The sequence below is a fragment of the Salmo salar genome, chromosome 01, assembly GCF_965601325.2.
Source record: "Salmo salar chromosome 01, fSalSal1, whole genome shotgun sequence".
Lineage (NCBI taxonomy): Eukaryota > Metazoa > Chordata > Actinopteri > Salmoniformes > Salmonidae > Salmo > Salmo salar.
This window is the reverse complement of record NC_138291.1, coordinates 33,282,112-33,308,163: the sequence shown is the minus strand read 5'-3', so window position 1 is coordinate 33,308,163 and position 26,052 is coordinate 33,282,112. Positions and strand designations below refer to the sequence as shown.

The 26,052-nt window shown below is 43.1% G+C and overlaps 1 protein-coding gene across 2 annotated transcripts in view; it reads left to right on the top strand.

Moving 5' to 3' along the window:
* The first annotated feature begins 3,394 nt into the window (after positions 1–3,394).
* The window catches only part of ldah (lipid droplet associated hydrolase), a 67,808-nt gene continuing 45,150 nt past the window's right edge, over positions 3,395–26,052 (top strand). For both annotated transcript variants that reach the window (XM_045717016.2, XM_045717015.2), the window contains exons 1-3: positions 3,395–3,786; positions 4,374–4,526; positions 24,833–24,967. In XM_045717016.2, the coding sequence (XP_045572972.1) occupies positions 4,382–4,526; positions 24,833–24,967 (280 nt within the window). In that variant the 5' untranslated portion in view covers positions 3,395–3,786; positions 4,374–4,381. The remainder of the gene's footprint in view (positions 3,787–4,373; positions 4,527–24,832; positions 24,968–26,052) is intronic.

Sequence of the window (26,052 nt, the reverse complement as noted above, 5' to 3'; positions counted from 1 at the left end):
TGGACAAAAGGAACACATATGTGAGAATGCTGTTCATTGACTACAGCTCAGTGTTCAACACCATAGTGCCTACAAAGTTCATCAAAAAGCTAAGGACCCTGGGACTAAACACCTCCCTCTGCAACTGGATCCTGGACTTCCTGACGGGCTGCTCCCAGGTGGTAAGGGTCGGCAACAACACATCTGCCACACTGATCCTCAATACTGGGGCCCCTCAGGGGTGTGTGCTTAGTACCCTACTGTACTCCCAGTTCACCCACAACCGTGTGGCCAAGCACAACTCCAGCACCATCATTAAGTTTGCTGACGACACAACAGTGGTATGCCTGATCACCGACAACGATGAGACATCCTATAGGGAGGAGGTCAGAGACCTGACAGTGTGGTGCCAGGATAACAACCTCTCCCTCAATGTGAGCAAGATAAAGGAGATGATTGTGGACTATAGGAAAAGGAGGGCCGAACAGGCCCCCATTAACATCAACAGGGCTGAAGTGGAGCGGGTCAAGAGTTTCAAGTTCCTTGGTGTCCACATCACCAACCAACTATCATGGTCCAAACACACCAACACAGTTGTGAAGAGGGCACGACAACACCTATTCCCCCTCAGGAGACTGAAAGGATTTGGTATGGGTCGCCGATCCTCAAAAAGTTCTACAGCTGCACCATCGAGAGCATCCTGACCGGTTGCATCACCACCTGGTGTGGCAACTGCTCGGCAACTGACCATGGGGCACTACAAAGGGTAGTACATACAGCCAAGCTTCCTGACGTCCAGGACCTATATACTAGGCGGTGTCAGAGGAAGGCCCCAAAAATTGTCAAAGACTCCAGTCACCCAAGTCATAGACTATTCTCTTTGCTATCGCACGGAAAGCGGTACCGGAGCGCCAAGTCTAGATCCAAAAGGCTTCTTAACAGCTTCAACCCCCAAGCGATAAGACTTTATTTTTTTTACTTTAGTTTATTTAGTAAATATTTTCTTAACTCTATTTCTGGAACTGCATTGTTGGTTAAGGGCTTGTAAGTAAGCATGTCACAGTAAGGTCTACACCTGTTGTATTCGGCGCATGTGACAAATAACATTGGATTTGAATTGATTTGATAAAAATCATATAAATGACTGTAAATTCTTGCAATGTTTCGTCTCAGTCCTAATTTGACCTTTAAGATCAGATGCAGCCTTGCTCCTGAGAGACCTTGGCATTTGGGTGTCATCAGCACCTTGCACCAGGATCATATTAGTCATAAGGTCAGTTTCCTTTCCTTTAGGGAAGACACACTGGTACTTAAGAAAGACACCAAAGCCAGCCAGTAGCTCTCTTCTCGCACCTGCTGACACCCATCGCTCTTGAAATGAAAAGGTTTTCCTTAAGTCAATCTGAACTGACTTAACACAAACTTGATATAAAGGCAAATAAACACTATCTTCTGCCACTGAAATATTATGGCATGATACTCATGATAATTCTGTGTAAGCTTTTCAAATTCCATTATTGTTTGTATCAATCCTGTAAAGTAACGTTCCGCCTCACTTACTAAGAAGGATGCCCCACAAAAACAGCTAAATAACAAATCTGCAAATGGAAGAGAGGCACCTTTGACAGCAGGAGAGGGACATCCCACCACCTAGGAGGAGTGATTTCATTGCTACACACAATGTGCTGATATTGTCTTCTCCGTCAGCCCTCAAACATTAACGGCTCCCAGCTTGTGGCTTCTAAATAATAAGGAGTTCAGGGCTGGGAACTTTTCAGCCACCCCATCACACCACACCACATCACACCACATTCCATTGGAAACAGCAGCAACTTCACCACCACTGTTGCCTCCCACAGGCTGCATGAGAGCCTCCGCTCTCCCTCCCTGCAGGTTTGGGAGCACATCCAATTTTGTGATGCACAGTGCCAAGCCTAGCTCCTCTCTGAGTGAACTCTTCACAGCTGGACCCAAATGACTTGCAGGTGTCTCTGTAGGCTGCACATCACTGGCTCCCCACTCATGGCCAACGGGGGCATCACCTTTGCCACATTGGGGATCACAGCTGGTGCAGCGTAACACTCAGCAGGAAATGTCTGACAGCAGCCCGCCAGCGTGAATATGGAAAATGTCCATATAGAGAGAGAAAGAGAGAGTGAGGAGAGAGAGAGAGAGAGAGAGAAAGAGAGAGAGAGAGAGAGAGAGAGAGAGAGAGAGCAATTGATGGGGTGGGATGCGGATAGTTGTTATGTAAATGCAACAGCCAAACAGGACATGTTAACCAACTTTTGAATGTACTGTCCCATCTGACACGGTGCAGGTGTAACAGTAAGTACTGTGATCATGAATTTTGCTGGACAATGGATGTGATGTTCAGTGGTTGTAAGTGTGCTATGGTTCTTACATGTTTCTCAATCATTGCCCAGCTGCTGTTTTATGGACCTGGTCAGGCATATATCAGCCCCTATATAGTGAAAGCTCTGAAATGTGGCTAAGTGATTTAGGTTTAGGCCAGATCCAATGAGTTGAGGAGAGTTTTATCTCCTCTCCCGAGGGAGGCTCTCAGTCCTGCATGTTAACGTGTTTCCTGAAATCAAAGCACACACACACACACACACACACACACACACACACACACACACACACACACACACACACACACACACACACACACACACACACACACACACACACACACACACATAGGCATCCACATTCCCATCAACAACCAACATTAAATATTCTCTGTCCCCTCCTGTACTCCCTGTTCACTCATGACTCCATGGCCAGGCACGACTCCAACACCATCATCAAGTTTTCTGATAACACAACAGACACAACCTGATCACCGACAATGATGAGACAGCCAATAGGGTGGTGCCAGGACCACCCTATTGGTGCCAGGACAACAACATCTCCCTCAACGTGATCAAGCGGTACAGGAGCGCCAAGTCTAGGTCCAAAAGGCTTCTTAACAGCTTCTACCCCCAAGCCATAAGACTCCTGAACAGCTAATCAAAGTGCTACCCAGACCCCTCTTTTACGCTGCTGCTACTAACCGGTGCCCCCGCACATTGACTCTGTAATGTTATCCCCTGTATATAGCCTCACTATTGTTATTTTACTGCTGCTGTTTAAGTATTTGTTACTTTTAGTTTTTATTTTCTCTTTTTTTTACTTAACACTTATTTATGTTAAAAACTTCTTAAAGCATTGTTGGTTATGGGCTTGTAAGTAAGCATTTCACTGTACTGTCTGTTGTATTCGGCGCATGTGACAGACACTATTTTATTTTATTTTAAATAGCTTTGTTTGTTTGAAGAACAATGTTTTCACTCCAGCTCAGAAGGTGGCGGTAATGCACCTAAACAATATTTTGCACACTGGTATTGAACCTCAATGAGAAAGAAGAAGACGAAGCAAACGGCGACGTTTCAGACCACTTATATTGTAGTTGTGTTGCGCAGAATATCAAATCGTTAAGTATTGATGGGATTTCAGCCATATTAAACGCTGCTCCCATGTTTTAAAAGATCTGATACACAGCTCAATGGTCTCAGGTCCCCACAAATGCGGTCGTGTCTTCACGGTGTGATAATTTGCTGAACAGGGTTAAAATGTAGCTAGCTAATCTGGAACGACACCGAAGACTGTCAGACTGGACCAGCACGAAGCCGGGTGCGCGCTATCGCTCGTGCTTCTTCAGTCTCACTGGCACACACTACTAAGGCATCACCATCTTCTGTGTAGCAAAGCATTTGGAATACAGTAGCTGCGGCAAAACATTTCATTTCGAGAAGTAATTTGGTATGTAATTATCGCTGTGAAAATCTAGCTAGCTGACCTATTGCCAACATTAGCAACATAATGCTAGCTGGGCAGCTCACAGACAAATGTTCATATGCAATGAGCTAACAAGTTAGCTAGCTAGACTTCAAATGCAAGACATGTCAAACAACCTAAAAACGATTCCTTAAATGCTCAACTAATGCTTATAAGATCATATAGTTAATGTATTACACTGACTGGGTGTCAAAGTTCATAACACGTTTAGCTGATAACAAATAGGTGAAAGGTTGAGTGTAGTGTGTTCTATTAATCTCAGTGAAATTGGACCATTCTCGAAAGGACAGCCTCTACTAGCTACAGTAGCTGTGCAGTTGAGATGCATAGAACATGTTAGGCTACTTCTGTAAAGCTATTACTAAGGATAGGATGTATTTCATAGGGTGAATGTCTGATTATCTCCATAATAATGAAGGCTAGTACCCAATATTCATCCTATGAATAAAAACAATTGTTTGTTGCATAACAAACATAATGTAACATTTCCAGATGTACAGTATGAAATAACAATACATAACCCTGTTTATGCCTCTCTCTCTCTTGCTAAGCCTTTGAGATGGGATCCTCGGTGATGGAGGATAAGGATGAGGCCTGCACAGAGCACCTATACTGCTGTGGTGCTGTCACAGAAGTCCTCAAATTCGGCACCTGTAACCTACACTCTGGCAATCAACCTAAAATGCTTTTTCTCATCATACCAGGTGAGTGTCATTAAAGCATTTTCTTAATTCAAGGGAAATGCATTATGTTATACCTGGTTAGATTATTGTGAGATGCCTGTAGTTTTCATTAGAGGTCGACTGATTATGATTTTTCAACGCCGATACCGATCAATCGGCCGATTTTTATTTATTTGTAATAATGACAATTACAACAATACTGACTGAACACTTTTATTTTAACTTAATATAATACATCAATAAAATCAATTTAGCCTCAAATAAATAATGAAACATGTTCAATTTGGTTTAAATAATGCAAAAACAAAGTGTTGGAGAAGGAAGTAAAAGTGCAATATGTGCCATGTAAGAAAGCTAACGTTTAAGTTCCTTGCTCAGAACATGAAAACATATGAAAGCTGGTGGTTCCTTTTAACATGAGTCTTCAATATTCCCAGGTAAGAAGTTTTAGGTTGTAGTTATTATAGGAATTATAGGACTATTTCTCTCTCTACCATTTGTATTTCATATACCTTTGACTATTGGATGTTCTTATAGGCACTTTAGTATTGCCAGTGTAACAGTATAGCTTCCATCCCTCTCCTCGCCCCTACCTGGGCTCGAACTAGGAACACATCGAAAACAGCCACCCTCGAAGCATCGTTATCCATTGCGCCACAAATGCCGCGGCACTTGCAGAGCAAGGGGAACAACTACTTCAAGGTCTCAGAGCGAGTGCCGTCACCGATTGAAACACTATTAGCACCCCGCTAACTAGCTAGCCATTTCACATCGGTTACACCAGCCTAATCTTGGGAGTTGACAGGCTTGAAGTCATAAACAGCTCAATGCTTGAAGCACAACAAAGAGCTGCTGGCAAACGCACGAAAGTGCTGTTTGAATGAATGCTTACGAGCCTGCTGCTGCCTACCATCGCTCAGTCAGACTGCTCTATCAAATATCAAATCATAGACTTAATTATAACATAATAAAACACAGAAATACGAGCCTTAGGTCATTAATATGGTCAAATCCGGAAATTATAATTTCGAAAACAAAACGTTTAGTCTTTCAGTGAAATACTGAACCGTTCCATATTTTATCTGGGTGGCATCCCTAAGTCTAAATATTGCTGTTACATTGTACAACCTTCAATGTTATGTCATAATTATGTACAATTCTGGCAAATTAATTACGGTCTTTGTTAGGAATAATTGTCTTCACACAGTTCGCAACGAGCCAGGCGGCCCAAACTGCTGCATATACCCTGACTCTGCTTGCACAGAACGCAAGAAAAGTGACACAATTTCCCTAGTTAAAAGAAAGTCATGTTAGCAGGCAATATTAACTAAATATGCAGGTTTAAAAATATATACTTGTGTATTGATTTTAAAGAAAGGCATTGATGTTTATGATTAGGTACACATTGGTGCAACGACAGTGCTTTTTTCGCGAATGCGCTTGTTAAATCATCACCCGTTTGGAGAAGTAGGCTATGATTCGATGAGAAATTAACAGGCACCGCATCAATTATATGCAATGCAGGACACGCTAGATAAACTAGTAATATCATCAACCATGTGTAGTTAACTAGTGATTATGTTAAGGTTGATAGTTTTTTATAAGATAAGTTTAATGCTAGCTAGCAACTTACCTTGGCTTCTTGCTGCACTCGCGTAACAGGTAGTCAGCCTGCCACGCAGGCTCTTCATGGAGCACTAGCGGTTCTGGGGGGGGAAGGGCCAGGGGGGGCCAGTGCCCCTGTGACAACAATTTTGGACCCCCTTGTGGCCCCCCTAAATGTGGAGTATGAAATCACTTTTACTGAACTAATTTTTGCTATCATTCTTTTTTTACATCCGTTATTAGACAGTGGCAACGATGATGATTATGAACATGGTCTTTTGTCTGCTAATGCCTGCAATGCAGTGAAGAAAACGATATGACAACAATAACGTCTAATGTAACTGGCCCCTCTAACAGTACAACTGGCCCCAGCTTGGCCCCCCCAGTTGAAATGGTCTAGAACCGCCACTGTCGTGGAGTGCAATGTAAGGCAGGTGGTTTTTACCTTGTCCCCGAGCTGACAAGGTAAAAATCTGCCGTTCTGCCCCTGAACAAGGCAGTTAACCCACCGTTCCTAGGCCGTCATTGAAAATAAGAATGTTCTTAACTGACTTGCCTAGTTAAATAAAGTTAAGAAAAAATAAAACGTCCACAATCGATGTCCAAAATTGCCGATTACCGAATGTTATGAAAACTTGAAATCGGCCCTAATTAATCAGCCATTTCGATTAATCGGTCGACCTCTAGTTTTCATCCCAAATCTGTATTGGTAAATCGACTACAGCCAAGGTATTTTGAGTGGGCTATCCCTTTAAACTGGAGATATAAAAGTGCTATTGTTAATACTACAAATTAAATTGTATTCCTGACTAAGCCGTTTGCTGTAATTTACCCTTGGTGTCTCATCATCATCATCATGTCATGCGATGTTGATATTAAATGTGTTAAGCCTTACTCACTATCCTGAGAGTCTGAGACTATGTTCTCTGGACCAAATAGTACACAAACATAATTTGGGTCTCGTATGCCTCGATACAACTCTGCGTATGTCACCCACTTCTTTGTGTTTAAATTTGGAAAATTTGAGAAAAATGAGCCATAGAGTCAGGGGGAGATTCAGTCATGCCAGTGACCTTTGAAAGGTCGCAGTAACTGGAGCTCGTTCATTGCCCTCTGAATATCACTGAACTTGGGGCTCAATGGACCCTTTATGGCTGACAGAGACACTGCGAAGGCCCTGTTATTGTAGACCAGCTGCCCTTTTCCTTGTGATCAGAGCATTGATCTTTGTGTCCAACCTTAGGTACAACCGGTGTTTCATACCGTAAAGCACTCACAGGTGCCTCTGTGTTCTCTGTAGGTGTCTATGTTTTGATTGACGAATGGAAACCATGACCTCCTCCAATGAAACGTATGTTTTTTTTACTGTTTCGATAGAACACAGGTGCGACAGCCAATCATTCTAAAACATCAATGCATGTAGCCGACTAGAATTATAGACATTCAGTAGATACTTTTGTATATATAGTGTATGTGGACACCCTTCAAATTAGGGGATTTGGCTATTTCAGACACACCCATTGATGACAGGTGTATAAAATCGAGTACACAGCCATGCTATCTCCATAGACAAATATTGGCAGTAGAATGGACTTACTGAATAGCTCATTGACTTTCAATGTGGCACCGTCATAGGATGCCACCTTTCCAACAAGTCAGTTCATCAAAGTCCTGCCCTGCTAGAGCTGCCCCGGTCAACTGTAAGTGCTGTTATTGTGAAGTGGAAACGTCTAGGAGCAACAACGGCTCAGCCGTGAAGTGGTAGGCCACACAAGCTCACAGAACGGTACCGCTGAGTGCTGAAGCGTGCAGCACTTAAAAATCGTCTGTCCTCGGTTGCAACACTCACAATCGATTTCCAAACTGCCTCTGGAAGCGTTATTTATTACATTATTAGCCCAGAACGTTTTTGTGTTATAACATACAGCCGGAAATAACTTTTCGATATCAGAGCGGCGGAAACTCACCAGCATTACGACTTTCCCGAATTGTATCCTTTGTTTGTAACCCACAGGACAATTGAACTTATCACAGAGGCTGCTTCAAGATGTCGCCGGCGGAGAAGAGGTATTCGGAATGGACTTCTAGTCCGACTCAGGAGGCGGGCACACCATCCACCGCTTCCGAGTATATTGCTCGCTAATGTTCAGTTTCTGGACAATAAAGTAGACGAGCTCAGGGCGAGGATCTCCTTCCAGAGCGACATCAGGGACTGTAACATACTCTGTTTCACAGAATCATGGCTCTCTCGAGATATACTGTCCCCATCCATATAGCCAGCTGGGTTCTCGGTTCATCACACAGACAGAACTCTCAGGGAAGAAGAAAGTCGGGGGTGTTTGTTTCATGATTAACTACTCATGGTGTGATTGTGATAACATACAGAAACTCAAGTCCTTTTGTTCACCCGACCTAGAATACCTCACAATCAAATGCTGACCGTATTACCTCCCAAGAGAATTCTCTTCTGTAATATAGTCACAGCTGTGTATATTCCCCCTCAAGGCGATACCATGGCGGCCCTCATGGAACTACACTGGACTTTACACAAACTGGGATATGTTCCGGGTAGCCTCAGAGAATAACATTGACATTTAAACGGAAACGGGGACTGAATTCATCAGGAAGTGTATAGGGGATGTTGTTGCCACAGTGTCTATTAAAACCTGCCCAAACCAGAAACCGTGGATTGATGGCAGCATTCGCGCAAAACTGAAAGAGCGAACCACCGCATTTAACCATGGCAAGGTAACTGGGAATAGGGTTGAATACAAACAGTGTAGTTATTCCCTCCATAAGGCAATCAAACAGGCAAAATGTCAGCTCCCAAGGACTGTGGGCTCTCATTCTCTGTGGCCAATGTGAGTAAGACATATAAGTTTGTTAACCCTCGCAAGGCTGCCGGCCCAGACGGCATGCCTAGCTGCGTCCTCAGAGCATGCGCAGACCAGCTGGCTGGAGTGTTTACAGACATATTCAATGTCTCCCTATCCCAGTCTGCTGTCCCCACTTGCTTCAAGATATCCACCATTGTTCCTGTACCCAAGAAAGCAAAGGTAACTGAACTAAATGACTATCGCCCCGTAGCACTCACTTCTGTCATCATGAAGTGCTTTGAGAGGCTAGTAAAGGATCATATCCCCTCCACCTTACCTGACACCCTAGACCCACTTCAATTTGCTTACCGCCCCAATAGATCTACAGACGATGCCATCACACTGCCCTATCCCATCTGAACAAGAGGACTGCCTATGTAAGAATGCTGTTCATTGACTATAGCTCAGCCGTCAACACCATAGTATCCTCCAAACGTATCATTAAGCTTGGGGCCTTGGGTCCGAACCCCACCCCTGTGCAACTGGGTCCTGGACTTCCTGACAGGCCACCCCCAGGTGGTGAAGGTAGGAAACAACACCTCCACTTCGCTGATCCTCAACACAGAGGCCCCACAAGGGTGCTTCTCAGCCCCCTCCTGTACTCCCTGTTCACCCATGACTGCTTGGCCACGCACGTCTCCAACTCAATCATCAAGTTTGCAGACGACACAACAGTAGTAGGCCTGATTACCAACAATGATGAGACAGCCTACTGGGAGGAGGTGAGGGCCCTTGGGGAGTGGTGCCAGGAAAATAACCTCTCCCTCAACATCAACAAAATGAAGGAGCTGATCGTGGAAACAGCAGAGGGAGCATGCCCCTATCAACATCGACGGGATCGCGGTAGACAAGGTGGAAAGCTTCAATTTCCTCAGCGTACACATCACTGACGATCTGAAATGGTCCACCCACACAGACAGTGTGGTGAACAAGGCGCAACAGAGCCTCTACAACCTCAGGAGGCTGAAGAAATTTGGCTTGGCCCCAAAGACCGTCAGAAGCTTTTACAGATGCACAATTGTGGTAAGATAGCGCCGGAGAAGAAGGCAGATGTTTTACTTGCCCCCAACCGATTGTGTTTTTTTGTTTGTTAATTTGCGTTGTTTGTAACTTATTTTGTACATAATGTTGCCGCTACCATCTCTTATGACCAAAAATAACTTCTGGACATCAGGACTGCGATTACTTACCACGGATTAGCAGAATCCTTTTTTTCCTTTAACGAGTCTGACGAGGCCGACGCGAACAATATACTGCTTTCTCGGGACAGGCCCAGATCCCCGTGATTTGCGTGGAGACGGAGAAAAGGGTCCGGAAGGCGGGCTGCCTTCTGAGAATTCGCAGACGATCGAATAAACCCCCACTTCCTTCCATTCTGCTAGCAAACGTGCAATCTTTGGACAATAAAATAGATGACCTACGCGGAAGATTAAACTACCAACAGGACATTCAAAACTGTAATATCTTATGCTTCACGGAGACATTGCTGAACGACGACACTATCAACATACAGCTGGCTGGTTATACGCTGCACCGGCAGGATAGAACAGCGGCGTCTGGTAAGATAAGGGGAGGCGGACTATGTTTTTTTGTAAATAACAGCTGGTGCACAATATCTAAGGAAGTCTCGAGATATTGCCCGCATGAGGTAGAGTATCTCATGATAAACTGTAGACCACACTACCTACCGAGTTTTCATCTGTATTTTCCGTAGCCGTTTACATACCTCCACAGTCAGCGGCTGGCACTAAGACAGCATTGAATGAGCTGTATTCCACCATAAGCAAACAAGAAAACGCTCACCCAGAGGCGGCGCTCCTAGTAGCCGGGGATTTTAATGCAGGGAAACTTAAATCCATTTGACCAAATTTCTATCTGCATGTTAAATGTGCAACCAGAGGGGAAAAAAACACTGGACCACTTTTACTCCACACACAGAGACGCATACAAAGCTCTCCCTCGCCCTCCATTTGGCAAATCTGACCATAATTCTATCCTCCTGATTCCTGCTTACAAGCAAAAATTAAAGCAGTAAGCACCAGTGACTAGATCAATAAAAAAAGTGGGCAGATGAAGCAGATGCTAAGCTACAGGACTGTTTTGCTAGCACAGACTGGAATATTTTCTGGAATTCCTCCGATGGCATTGAGGAGTATACCACATCAGTCATTAAGTGCTTTGATGACGTCATCCCCACAGAGACTGTACGTACATACCCCAACCAGAAGCCATGGACTACAGGCAACATCCGCACTGAGCTAAAGGCTAGAGCTGCAGCTTTCAAGGAGCGGGACTCTTACCCGGAAGCTTATAAGAAATCCCGCTATGCCCTCCGACGAACCATCAAACAGGCAAAGCATCAATACAGGACTAAGATCGAATCGTACTACACCGCTCTGACGCTCGTCGGATGTGGCAGGGCTTGCAAACCATTACAGACTACAAAGGGAAGCACAGCTGTGAGCTGCCCGGTGACACGAGCCTACCAGATGAGCAAAGTACTTCTATGCTCGCTTCGAGGCAAATAACACTGAAACATGCATGAGAGCACCAGCTGTTCTGGAAGACTGTGATCACGCTCTCAGCAGCCGATGTGAGTAAGACCTTTAAACAGGTCAACATTCACAAGGGCCAAACGGATTACCAGGACTTGTACTGTGAGCATGCACTGACCAACTGGCAAGTGTCTTCACTAACATTTTCAACCTCTCCCTGTCCGAGTCTGTAATAACAACATGTTTTAAGCAGACCACCATAGGGCCTGTGCCAAGAACACTAAGGTAACCTGCCTAAACGACTACCGACCCGTAGCACTCATGTCTGTAGCCATGAAGTGCTTCGAAAGGCTGGTCATGGCTCACATCAACACCATTATCCCAGAAACCCTAGACCCACTCCAATTTTTATACCGCCCCAACAGATCCACAGATGATGCAATCTCTATTGCACTCCACACTGCCCTTTCCCACCTGGAAAAAAGGAACACCTATGTGAGAATGTTATTCATTGACTACAGCTCAGTATTCAACACCATAGTGCCCTCAAAGCTCATCAATAAGCTAAGGACTCTGGGACTAATCACCTCCCTCTGCAACTGGATCCTGGACTTCCAGACGGGCCGCCCCCAGGTGGTAAGGGTAGGTCACAACACATCCGTCACGCTGATCCTCAACACAGGGGCCCCTCAGGGGTGTGTACTCCCTGTTCACTCATGACTGCACGGCCAGGCACGACTCCAACACCATCATTACGTTTGCCGATGACACAACAGTGGTAGGCCTGATCAACGACGAGACATCGTATAGGGAGGAGGTCAGAGACCTGGCCGTGTGGTGCCAGGAAAACAACCTCTCCCTCAACGTGATCAAGACAAAGGAGATGCTTGTGGACTACAGGAAAAAGAGGACCAAGCATGCCCCCATTCTCATCAACGGAGCTGCAATGGAGCAGGTTAAGAGCTTCAAGTTCCTTGGTGTCCACATCACCAACAAACTAACATGGTCCAAGCACACCAAGACAGTCGTGAAGAGGGCACGACGAAACCCGTTCCCCCTCAGGATACTGAAAAGATTTGGCATGGGTCCTCAGATCCTCAAAAGGTTCCACAGCTGCACCATCGAGAGCATCCTGACTGGTTGCATCACTGCCTGGTATGGCAACTGCTTGGCCTCCGACCGCAAGGCGCTACAAAGGGTAGTGCGAACGGCCCAGTACATCATTGGGGCCAAGCTTCCTGCCATCAAGGACCTCTATACCAGGTGGTGTCAGAGGAAGGCCCTAAAAATTGTCAAAGACTCCAGCCACCCTAGTCATAGACTGTTCTCTCTTATGTGTTTTTTCCCACGTTATTTGTAACTTATTTCTTTACTTACTTATTGTTCACCTAATACATTTTTTGCACTATTAGTTAGAACCTTTAAGTAAGCATTTCACTGTAAGGTCTACACCTGTTGTATTCGACGTACGTGACAAATAAACTTTTGATTTGATTTGATAGACTGCTCTCTCTTCTACCGCACAGGCAAGCGGTACCGGAGTGCCAAGTCTAGGTCCAAGAGGCTTCTAAACAGCTTCTAACCCCAAGCCGTAACACTCCTGAACACCTAATCAAAGTGCTACCCAGACTATTTGCATTGTCCCACTCTCTTTTACACTGCTGCTACTTTCTGTTGTTATCATCTATGCGTAGTCACTTTAATAACTCTACCTACATGTACATATTACCTTAACTAACAGGTGCCCCCGCACATCGACTCTGTACCGGTACCCTCCTGTATAAAGTCTTGCTATTGTTATTTTACTGCTGCTCTTTAATTACTTGTTACTTTTATTTCTTATTCTTATTCGTATTTTTTAAACTGCATTGTTGATTAGGGGCCGTAAGTAAGCATTTCACTGTAAGGTATTCGGCGAATGTGACAAATATAATTATTATATTTGAATTATTATTTGATTTGAATTGAGAGCATCCTGTTGGGATATATTACCGCCTGGTACGGCAACTGCACAGCCCACAACCGCAGGGCTTTCCAGAGGGTGGTACTGTCTTCCCAACACATCACCGGGGGCACACTGTCTGCCCTCCAGGATACATACAGCACCCGATGTCACAGGAAGGCCAAAAAGATAATCAAGGACATCACCCCACTATGATCCAGAAGGCAAAGTCAGCACAGGTGCATCAAAGCTGGGACTGAGAGACTGAAAAACAGCTTCTATCTCAAGGCCATATGACTGTTAAATAGCCATCACTAGCCTGAGAGGCTGCTGCCCTGTGTACATAGACATGGAATCACTGGCCACTTTAATAATGGAACACTAGTCACTTTACTAATGTTGACATACTGCTTTACTCATCTCATATGTACAGTTGAAGTCGGAAGTTTACATACACTTAGGTTGGAGTCATTAAAACGTGTTTTTCAACCACGGTTAGGACATCTACTTTATGCATGACACAAGTAATTTTTCCAACAATTGTTTCCAGACAGATTATTTAACTTATAATTCATTGTATCACAATTCCAGTGGGTCAGAAGTTTACATACACTAAGTTGACTTTGCCTTTAAACAGCTTGGAAAATTCCAGAAAATGATGTCATGGCTTTAGAAGCTTCTGATAGGCTAATTAACATCATTTGACTCAATTGGAGGTGTACCTGTGGATGTATTTCAAGGCCTAGCTTCAAACTCAGTGCCTCTTTGCTTGACATGGGAAAATCAAAAGAAATCAGCCAAGATCTCAGAAAACAAATTGTAGACCTCCACAAGTCTGGTTCATCCTTGGGAGCAATTTCCAAACGCCTGAAAGTACCACGTTCATCTGTACAAACAATAGTTTGCGAGCATAAACACCATGGGACCATGCAGCCGTCATACCACTCAGGAAGGAGACGCGTTCTGTCTCGTAGAGATGAATGTTCTTTGGTGCGAAAAGTGCAAATCAATCCCAGAACAACAGCAAAGGACCTTGTGAAGATGCTGGAGGAAACAGGTACAAAAGTATCTATATCCACAGTAAAACGAGTCCTATATCGACATAACCTGAAAGGTCGCTCAGCAAGGAAGAAGCCACTGCTCCAAAATAGCCATAAAAAAAGCCAGACTACGGTTTGCACCTGCACATGGGGACAAAGATCATAGTTTTTGGAGAAATGTCCTCTGGTCTGATGAAACAAAAATAGAACTGTTTGGCCTTAATGACCATCATTATACACTGCTCAAAAAAATAAAGGGAACACAAAAATAACACATCCTTGATCTGAATGAATGAAATAATCTTATTAAATACTTTTATCTTTACATAGTTGAATGTGCTGACAACAAAATCACACAAAAATAATCAATGGAAATCCAATTTATCAACCCATGGAGGTCTGTATTTGGAGTCGCACTCAAAATTAAAGTGGAAAACCACACTACAGGCTGATCCAACTTTGATGTAATGTCCTTAAAACAAGTCAAAATGAGGCTCAGTAGTGTGTGTGGCCTCCCTACAACGCCTGGGCATGCTCCTGATGAGGTGGCGGATGGTCTCCTGAGGGATCTCCTCCCAGACCTGGACTAAAGCATCCGCCAACTCCTGGACAGTCTGTGGTGCAACGTGGCGTTGGTGGATGGAGCGAGACATGATGTCCCAGATGTGCTCAATTGGATTCAGGTCTGGGGAACGGGCGGGCCAGTCCATAGCATCAATGCCTTCCTCTTGCAGGAACTGCTGACATACTCCAGCCACATGAGGTCTAGCATTGTCTTGCATTAGGAGGAACCCAGGGCCAACCGCACCAGCATATGGTCTCACAAGGGGTCTGAGGATCTCATCTCGGTACCTAATGGCAGTCAGGCTACCTCTGGCGAGCACATGGAGGGCTGTGCGGCCCCCCAAAGAAATGCCACCCCACACCATGACTGACCCACTGCCAAACCGGTCATGCTGGAGGATGTTGCAGGCAGCAGAACGTTCTCCACGGCGTCTCCAGACTCTTTCACGTCTGTCACATGTGCTCAGTGTGAACCTGCTTTCATCTGTGAAGAGCACAGGGCGCCAGTGGCGAATTTGCCAATCTTGGTGTTCTCTGGCAAATGCCAAACGTCCTGCACGGTGTTGGGCTGGAAGCACAACCCCCACCTGTGGACGTCGGGCCCTCATACCACCCTCATGGAGTCTGTTTCTGACCGTTTGAGCAGACACATGCGCATTTGTGGCCTGCTGGAGGTCATTTTGCAGGGCTCTGGCAGTGCTCCTCCTTGCACAAAGGCGGAGGTAGCGGTCCTGCTGCTGGGTTGTTGCCCTCCTACGGCCTCCTCCACGTCTCCTGATGTACTGGCCTGTCTCCTGGTAGTGCCTCCATGCTCTGGACACTACGCTGACAGACACAGCAAACCTTCTTGCCACAGCTCGCATTGATGTGCCATCCTGGATGAGCTGCACTACCTGAGCCACTTGTGTAGGTTGTAGACTCCGTCTCATGCTACCACTAGAGTGAAAGCACCGCCAGCATTCAAAAGTGACCAAAACATCAGCCAGGAAGCATAGGAACTGAGAAGTGGTCTGTGGTTACCACCTGCAGAACCACTCCTTTATTGGGGGTGTCTTGCTAATTGCCTATAATTTCCACCTGTTGTCTATTCCATTTGCACAACAGCATGTGAAATGTATTGCCAATCAGTGTTGCTTCCTAAGTGGACAGTTTGATTTCACAGAAGTGTGATTGACTTGGAGTTACATTGTGTTGTTTAAGTGTTCCCTTTTTTTTTTTTTGCAGTATATTTGGAGGAAAAATCATTCTCTACTACTTTTTTGACATTTCACATTCTTAAAGTAAAATGGTGATCCTAACTGACCTAAGACAGGGAATTTTTACTAGGATTAAATGTCAGGAATTGTGAAAAACTGAGTTTAAATGTATTTTGCTAAGGTGTATGTAAACTTCCGACTTCAACTGTATATACTGTATTCTTTTCTACGGTATTTTAGTCAATGCCACTCCGATATTGCAAGTCCTAATATTTATATATTTCTTTATTCCATTCTTTTACTTTTAGATTTGTGTATTGTTGTGAATTGTTAGATATTAATGCACTTTTGGAGCTAGGAACACAAGCATTTCGCTACACCCGCAATAACATCTGCTAAATATGTGTATGTAACCAATAACATTTGATTTGATTTGTAAAGTTTGGTGGAGGAGGAATAATGGTCTCGGGCTGTTTTTCAGTCCCCTTAGTTTCAGTGAAGGGAAATCTTTACGCTACAGCATACAATGACATTCTAGACGATTCTTTGCTTCCATCTTTGTGGCAACAGTTTGGGGAAAGCCCTTTCCTGTTTCAGCATGACAATGCCCCCGTACACAATGTAAGGTCCATACAGAAATGGTTTGTTGAGATCGGTGTGGAAGAACTTGACTGGCCTATACAGAGTCCTGACCTCAACCGCCATCGAACACCTTTGGGATGAATTGAAACGCCGACTGCGAGCCAGGCCTAATCTCCCAACATCAGTGCCCGACCTCACTAATGCTCTTGTGGCTGAATGGAAGCAAGTCCCCGCAGCAATGTTCCAACATCCAACAAGCATTCCAGCATGCACCCGCAATAACATCTGCTAAATATGGGTATGTGACCAATAAAACATTTGATTTTGATCTTGTTGAAAGACTTCCCAGATGAGTGGAGGCTGTTATAGCAGCAAAGAGGGGACCAACTCCATATTAATACCCAGGATTTTGGAATTATATGTTTGACGAGCAGGTATCCACATACTTTTGGTCATGTAGTGTATATTCCTTGTGAAATGTTTACATGAAAAGTTTGTTCGTAAAAAGTTTGAAAACTTTTAATACCAGCACCTAATATGTTATGTAATGTGCAGGCAAATGTTCTGTATTCTGTGTGATTGTGTTGTGTGTGTGCCTCTGACGTCTTGATTTCCTCCTGAGGATCAATAAAGTTAAATGAAATAAAACGGATAAAAAAAGTAGCCTCAAGGGTAAATGGATAGGATAGCCTACTTGATACATAAGGCCACCCTCATCGGCCACCCTCCATCGATATATCCCTCCACCCTCCCTCCAGGCATCCCTCCATTCTCAACAGATGGAGGAGAGTTAAAAAGGTCAGCAAGATCAAGAGAGGGAATGGCAATCAAATGTTACCTCCAGGTTACATTCCAAAATCATTCCAACAAATATTTCAGCAATGTATGAAAAAAGCAAAACCAATAACTTTGGCTGACATTCCAGTGCTAGCCCTCAATCCACATGCCACAATGCTATTAGCAGTACCAGGCATGTCACTATTAGATAAACGTCTGAATTGTGCCCCTGTAGTACCACCGTGATTAAAGTGAGTTAAAATACATATTTTAAGGTGCAGTGACTGCAGTCTGTAAGATTTACCACTGCTCATTGATAACTTAAACTGCTTGATTTTCGCAGAATAAGCCTACAAGGCAAATGTGTTTTTGGAAGTATAACTCAATCTTTGGAAGTGATGTGGAAGCTCTAAGTGCACTGCAGGTGCGGGACTACGTCATTGCTGTGGTACTTCTGGCACCAAGCCGAGAGGTCAAAGACGCTAGGGAGGGAGGTCTGCACAGTGTTCAGCTCAGCAGGCCCAAATTTATCGGCACTGGAAAAGCGACCTTTCTGGTGAGGGAAGAAGGGAGGAAAGATAACAAGTGGGAAAGACTGGGAGGGGTTGGTTTGACTTTTCCTTGAATTACTCAAGCTTGGAGGGATTCAGGAGTTGTGCTCTTCAAAAACTGATACATTTGGTCATGAGACATCTGTATTTAAAGAATTAGGCCTAATAGATACCCAATGGACTATTGTGTAATGAGTCAGTCTCATATTAAGGTAGTTACAGTATGTCACTACATTAATAGTGCATCATCATGTGTCACTCTCTTATTGGCAGTGTCTGCTATATACCTCAAGAAGCACTTGCGCACTTGTTAACTGCTGTTGCCGCCATTAATAAGGTGATTTAGGACCTGAACTGTGGCTAACAGGGAATTCTGTTAAGGTGCACAATTCAGAAATTGCTCTGCCATTTCCTGGTTGCTAACATTTTTATTGATCGCCTAATTTCAGTTTACGTGACAAAGCAAGCAAGTATAGTGTAGAGTCATTGTACCATCTAAACCGCTGTGAAATATATTTTCCATAACCAAAAATATCTGTAGCTGGTGTACAAAACTGAAAGTAAAAGACGCAAAAACAAAACTTTACAATGGGAAGCATAGAAATAGTGCACATAGAACAGATGCATCACTTCTTAGACTTGCTTTCAATGAGAATGACAGATCTATAACTCATGTCTATGTGAATTTGGTCTGGTCACCCAAATAGTTACATATTGCAGCTTTAAATCGACAGACACACTAAAACAATAAGAATGTACATGTATTGCGTTATTATATCTTAGAAACAAAGGATATTTGATTAAATAATGGATATTTCCAACAATGTAACATATAATAATAATAATAATGAAATAACTGTTTTACTAACTGTAATCTCTTACTAACTTATTCCCTAATCAAGAAGACGTCTGACTTGTCTTTCCTTCTATAGGATGTCTGCTTCGTTCCTCCTATAGAGGGAGTGGTGTTACTGTCACACAGTGCTAGTTGGGGAAGGGAAACATATTAAAGTGTGGATTCAAGCCTGACAGCTCTCTCTCTACCCATTGTCTGCAGTTTGAACAGATGCAGGACCTCCCCTGGTATTTGATACTTTGACCCACAGATCTCTTTAAAGCATTATAAAGTAAACACCTTCTTCCTTAGGTTGAATGAAATACCATTATAGCCTCATAATTTGTCTGGGTCGACCCTGCAGACTTAAGTAGCATGTAGTTCACTCTGACTGGTTAAATAAACAGATATTATTTATATGTAGTAAGACATTACATTACTAACTGGCTGCTCACCCTTTCAAGTTTTTCTCTCACATTTTTTTGGTCAAGAGTTAGAATTATGTATTTAAAATACATTTTAAGAAGGCCATCTGTGAGAACCCCAAGAGAGCAGGGTGTGAGAGGAGATTGAGTAATAAAGAGAGAGTGAATGATGACTATCAAGTCAAGACCCCTTGCCTGCAATGTGCAGCGTCGTCACAGACAGCTATGAAGAATGGCCTAACCAGTGAAGACTAGCATGCTGCTTAACCTTCATCTCCCTGTATATCCTTTATCTCCCTGTAGTCTGTAATATTTATTGTATCAGTTACATTTTTGGTACCAGTTGCTGAAATCAAAAATGTTTTACATTTCCCAATTTCTTTAGGTGCATATGGGTACAGTGTGCTTGTGAAGTCCTCATTGTAGTCTAAATTAGTTATGACTTGTTTGATAGCTAACCGACATCTGGTGTGGCCTTTGCTGTTGTGGTAGATGGTGTAACTTCGTCGGAATTTCCCATCGCTGTCTCATCGAAAACAATGACATCTGAATTTCGTCCTGCTATTGTGCTTTACCTACAGTATCTGAGTACAACAATCGGAAACCCTCTTACCTCTGTCATGGATCATTCAGTACTCAGGTGTTTACTAAGACCACCTATTCTGAAGAGTCTTATTGTGGAGTTAAGTATTCAGGCTTTTCCCTCTCAACCACTGACTCATGACCCTGTGAGACCTCAGCCATCTCTCTCCATCAACTCATTTGTAACCCATTGTTAGTTCAGGTTTCTTACTGTGTGCTCTGTCTCTCTTTCAGCCCACAGACTTAACATTGTGTACTAATGTCATTTGTTCTATTCATTTGTTTTTGTTCTATTTTTTCACAAAAGGGGACTTCTGCAATCTCCTTCATGACCTCTCTTTAGTGAGAGGTACACTCGTCGCAACATAGAACCCGCGTAATCCGCCCCTGGTCCATCAATTGGCTGTGAACACCAGACAGATGTAACCTCCAGCGATTCACATTCCAAACTCAGCTTTGCTGATAGAGACAGATGTTGGGCCCAAAACTCATACAAATACTGAAGCTTATGTTCATAAAGACCAAGAATCAGTTGAAAGTTCATCTGTTCACATCCCAATTATGTGTTCAGATTCGGGTACCTGTCTACTTCTTACAAAAGCGCGGTCTGAGGTGTGGTCCCAGACTGCTACAGTATAAAGCTGTTTTCTTTTCTACACTTGCCTCGAGTTAAAACTGATTCAAGCTGTGTGACAGTGGGATTCAGGGGGCCTTCATTACTTCTCTTGGGAGTGCAAGCCACAAGCGGGGGGGGGGGGGCGTCTATTGTGGTGCCTAGCAAAAATAGCACTGTCATTTCCAATGGCACATCTCTGGTATGGGCTAGGTTTCTGCAAACCTGCTTCTTGAGCATGTCTAGGGCCATCTGGGAGAGATTTGGAAACCCAGCGTGAATAAAAACATACAAATGTATTTAATCAGCAGGCTAGGAGGGGCTGTGGACGGAGTCTAGAAAAGGGTGCTGCATTTAAGGAAAGCCCATCCCCTGCACACTCCCCACTGTCTGGGAGAAAGAGGGAGTTGACTGTTTACTCAGCTTGTGGAGAGCAGGAGAGAGTCGACACAATGTTCAACTGCGGGAGCCTGGAGAAAGGTTGCCCAGCGATGAGAGAAAAGAGGGGGCCTTATCTGTCATGGTCGGTTAAAGGGGAAAGTTGGATTTCACGTTCAAAAAGGTCAAAACAAAGTGATGGTGTCCATTCTAGCTGAATCTACTACAGTGGAGGCATGAGCTTTCATGAGATTCAAGTGAGTTGTTTTTTCACTGATCATCACAACCTAGGCTTACTCCTGTCAATTAAATGAATAAGACTGAATAAGTTTCCACCTCCCTGAACTATTACTAGGGGGAATTGTCCTTCTAATAACTTGTGCTTCATAAATACAGTGCCTTCAGAAAGTATTCACATCCCTTGACTTTTTCCACATTTTGTTGTGTTACAGCCTCAATTTAAAATTTCTTAAATAAAACTTTTCTGTCACTGGCCTACACACAATACTCCTTAATGTCAAAGTGGAATTAGGTTCTGCAAATTTTTAACAAATTCATAAAAAATGAAAAGCTGAAATGTCTTGAGTCAATAAGTATTCGGCCCCTTTGCTATGGCAAGCCTAAATAAGTTCAGGAGAAAAAATGTGTACAAGTCACATAATAAGTTGCATGGACTCTCTGTGTGCAATTATTGTGTTTCATATGATTTTTGAATGACTGCCTCATTTCTGTACCTCACACATACAATTATCTGTAAGGTCCCTCAGTCAAGCAGTGAATTTCAAACACAGATTCAATCACAAAGACCAGGGAGGTTTTCCAATGCCTTGCAAAGAAGGGCACCTTCAGGATAAAAAAGAAACGGAATGGAGCTAAGCACAGGAAAAATCCTAGAGGAAAGTTTGGTTCAGTCTGATTTCCACCAGATACTGTGAGATGAATTCACCTTTCAGCAGGACAATAACATAAAACGCAAGGCCAAGTTGCTTACCAAGAAGACAGTGAATGTTCGTGAGTGGGTAAGTTACAGTTTTGACCTAAATCTGCTTGAAAGAAAATCTATGGCAACACCTTAAAATGGTTGCCTAGCAGTGATTAGCAACCAATTTGAAAAAGTTTGAAGAATTTTGAAAAGAATAATGGGCAAATGTTGCACAATTCAGGTGTGGAAAGCTCTTAGCGACTTACCCAGAAAGACTTGCAGCTGAAATTGCTGCCAAAGGTGCTTCAACAAATTATTGACTCAAGGGTGTGAACTTATGTAAATGAGATATTTCTATATTTCATTTTCAATAAATTTGCCAAAATGTCTAAAAACATGTTTTCACTTTGTCATTATGGTGTGTGTAGATGGGTGAGAAAAAAAAATATTTAATCCATTTTGAATCCAGGCTGTAACACAAAATGTGGAATAAGTCAAGGGGAATTAATTATTTCTGAAGGCACTGTATCTGTACTCTTCTAAGTCTATTTGCCTCCCATATTTATTTTTGTACACTCGGCTCAGCAGAGAAGCTTGCTTGCTCTCACACAAAGTGTTGTGCAACATCTTCAGCTGCATTTGGCTCTTGATTAATGACTCAGGATATGTGAATGAAAATATGAAAACACTACCGAGAACTGCGGCAAGTGTTTTGAACTCGGGCCCACTGTATTGAGAGTTCAGACTCAGACTACAGGTTTTATCCCATATCCCTCACCCTCAAACCACTGTTTATCATTATTTCCCACAAAAGCCTCATCTATGGTAGGTCCATGTACTTTATGGTTGCCGTCACCCACCCTAGAAGAATTGAGTTGAACTCATAGTAAATGTTTATGATTGTTTCAAGATTGCATCAGCTTTCACAAGGAATCCAAGCCCTTCTGCAAAATAAGACAAGTTAATTATTTTGATGATATTAACTATGTGTGATTGTTACTTATTAGCTTGTTAGCTTGATGGGAGCATGTGGTTAGCTGCTTTCAGAATGCAATACATGTGGGTTCAAATCCAAGACGGTAGAGCTCTTAAATGCAAAAACATCTAGATTCACATCTGTGTGTTGCAATGGGTTTACTTCATAAAGAACATACCAGGGGGGAAAGTATGGGGTCTGCGTGTTGCCAGTTATTTCTTATGCGTTTTATACACACCCAATATGCATAAAACTAATTGGATGTATTTTGGGGATAATAAACTAAAATTAATGTAACAGAAGCAATGTGTTCACTCATTGACCGTATTTTCTCCCACCAAGAAATGTTCCAACATTCAATTTTTAACAGTGGCATAAGATCTATCCAACCAACAAAACAACTCAACACCATTTTAACAAACAAATCACCCAGGTGAATTTTATCCAAAGTGTTAGATTGCTTTAACTAATTGTTCCACATGCTTTAGCCTAAATGTGGTATGTTCTTATTTTACCTTTATTTAACTAGGCAAGTCAGTTAAGAACAAATTCTTATTTTCAATGCCGGCCTAGGAACAGTGGGTTAACTGCCTTGTTCAGGGGCAGAATGACAGACTTTTCAGTTTTCAGTTACTAGTCCAACGCTCTAACCACTAGGCTACCCTGCCGCCCCAGGGTTGTTGTAACACTCAATTCTTCCAAAGATTGCACCTGTGGCTCTCTCTCAGCACCCTCTCACGGAGGCAGTTATACATTGAAAGCTCATGAAATGACACATACAGGCAAAATCATCATAACAAAGATTCCAAAATAATGCAGTTAACACACATCCGGATAATACGCACTCACACTTACAGTATACATCAAAGTAGCATATATATGCATACAAGCAACTCAAACAAGCACTATACAAAACATCGACGAACATTTGTCCTGTTGGACAAAAAAAGACAGACCACACAGAGTAGCCATTGTTCTTTAGCAGCTGCTATACAGTTTTTTTGCACTTTTATCACACCCTGATAGTCCGAAATAAAACCCCACCCAGGATAAACTCTCCTTTTTTACCTATGGAATAAAAGTCCCTCTTTGTTCTGTGTAAAGACATCAGTACCATGAGCTAAATAAAGTCCTTAGCTAGCAGCTGAGATGAAAGTGCTACCTATGATATGCTGCTGTATGGGGGCTGATGAGATTGATGGCAAAGTCCAGGGAATGACAACCATTACATGGCCAACACTCGTCATGCGTGACATCTTCAAGAGTAGAGAAGAAAATTATTAACATACTAAGAAGTTGGTAAGGTTGGCTGTCAATATATTTTTTATATGGTTTGTTTTATGGCATTTAGTCATGTAGCCTACCTCCATAAAGTGTAGTTTATGTTTTTGTTATGGATGTGCATCTTTTCCTTTCAAGGTGATTTGATACATATCTGGAGACATGGGCTCCGATACAATACAGGAATGATATGTTTGAGTATGATTCGGTTTGATTAGAGAACGAATCAAAGTGATCTACCACCCCGCTACCACTATCAGATTAGGGGAGGGCAATGTAGCCTATGTTTTTTGTCTATGTATCCAACACCAAGACACTGAATATGTGGTCTGGAGACCAAGACCAGTCTCGAGTACTACAACACTGCAGTTTGTGGTCCACAGACAGATGCAGTCATATCTTTTTTGTTGTGTTTTTTACCTTTATTTAACTAGGCAAGTCAGTTTAGAACAAATTCTTATTTTCAATGACAGCCTAGGAACAGAGGCAGAACAACAGATTTTTACCTTGTCAGCTCGGGAATTCGATCTTGGAATCTTTCGGTTACTAGTCTAACACTCTAACCACTAGGCTACCTGCCCCCCCAACTTGTGAATCTGTGAATTGTTACATCCCTAGTTTTTATCATGTGGTGTTACATTTGCAGAGCACTTTATAATGTTTATAGTGTTTTCGGCATCTTTGCAGGTAACCCAGGTGTGGTTGGCTTCTACAAGACCTTCATGCAGACGCTTCACCAGACATTGGGGCGGCGCTACCCTGTGTGGGCAGTGAGCCATGCTGGACACTGTGTGCCTCCTGATACTATGGACATGATTGAAGGTACATAACTAATTCATATCTCTTATTGAGAGTGCTTTGTGCAGCTGGACTCTCTATGAGTCCTTATTGCTGGTGTATCCACACTGATCCACTTCCACTTATCCACATCAACAGCACATCTGAACACTAATGACTGATTAGCTAGCTTTGAAATGGGCAGATCCTTGTTAGCTCACTCTCCAATACTAAAGTAGATGCTAAGGATGGCGCAGGAGAAGAGGAATGTTAGCTGAGCTGGACGAGTTAGCCTGAGCCAAGGGGCCTCTCCCTCTCCCTCTCTAGCCAGCACCACCATATGAGCCCTGTAATATTCATTCATAAAGCAGTGAGGACGTTTTTATTGTGCCTGATACATGGGAAAGACATTACCAAGCCCTCACATGTAGGAAGTTAAATCCCTTTTCTGAGGGCTCATGAGATACATTGGATGATACAGTTTGGATCTGTCCACCTTGAGAAGGACAAAGGACAAATATATCCATCTTGTAAAGGACAGATAAGTGTGTAGGTGTAAGTTAACATTCTGTCAATGTGTACCCTGGTAGGTAGCCTCATTTGGGATGTGCGATAACTAGCATGAGTTCTGATGATAACTTGACGGAAGCCTTGATTTCCAGGCTTCTTTTTACGTAGCTCAAAAGCCTGGAGACTGACATGACAAAGTCACGTAATCAGACAACCTATTTTGACCATATAGATACCAAGGTTGAATTTGCAGATGTCAGATGATTATGGTCATGACACAATATATATTTTTTTTATTATAATGAGAAATAATGATGTAATACTTAGTCTTTTCCAGAGGTTTGGTAGAGTTGGTCTAGATTAAATAGACATTCATGTAACAAAGTGAAGCATTGAACAGTTCCTCTTTTATTGTGAACACATGGCACACACTTGTCGAAACTTCCAACTCATAAATGATTCATGGAACACACAAGGCAAAGTCTGGAGATAGTCAATAGATACAGTAAAAATAAAATCAGACAACCCTGCCAATTCGTAGCATGTCATCCGATCATCAGAGAGAATAAATGAAAACCACTCTGTTCAGCCTGGTGTTCCAGGGGGTGACAATGAGCAGC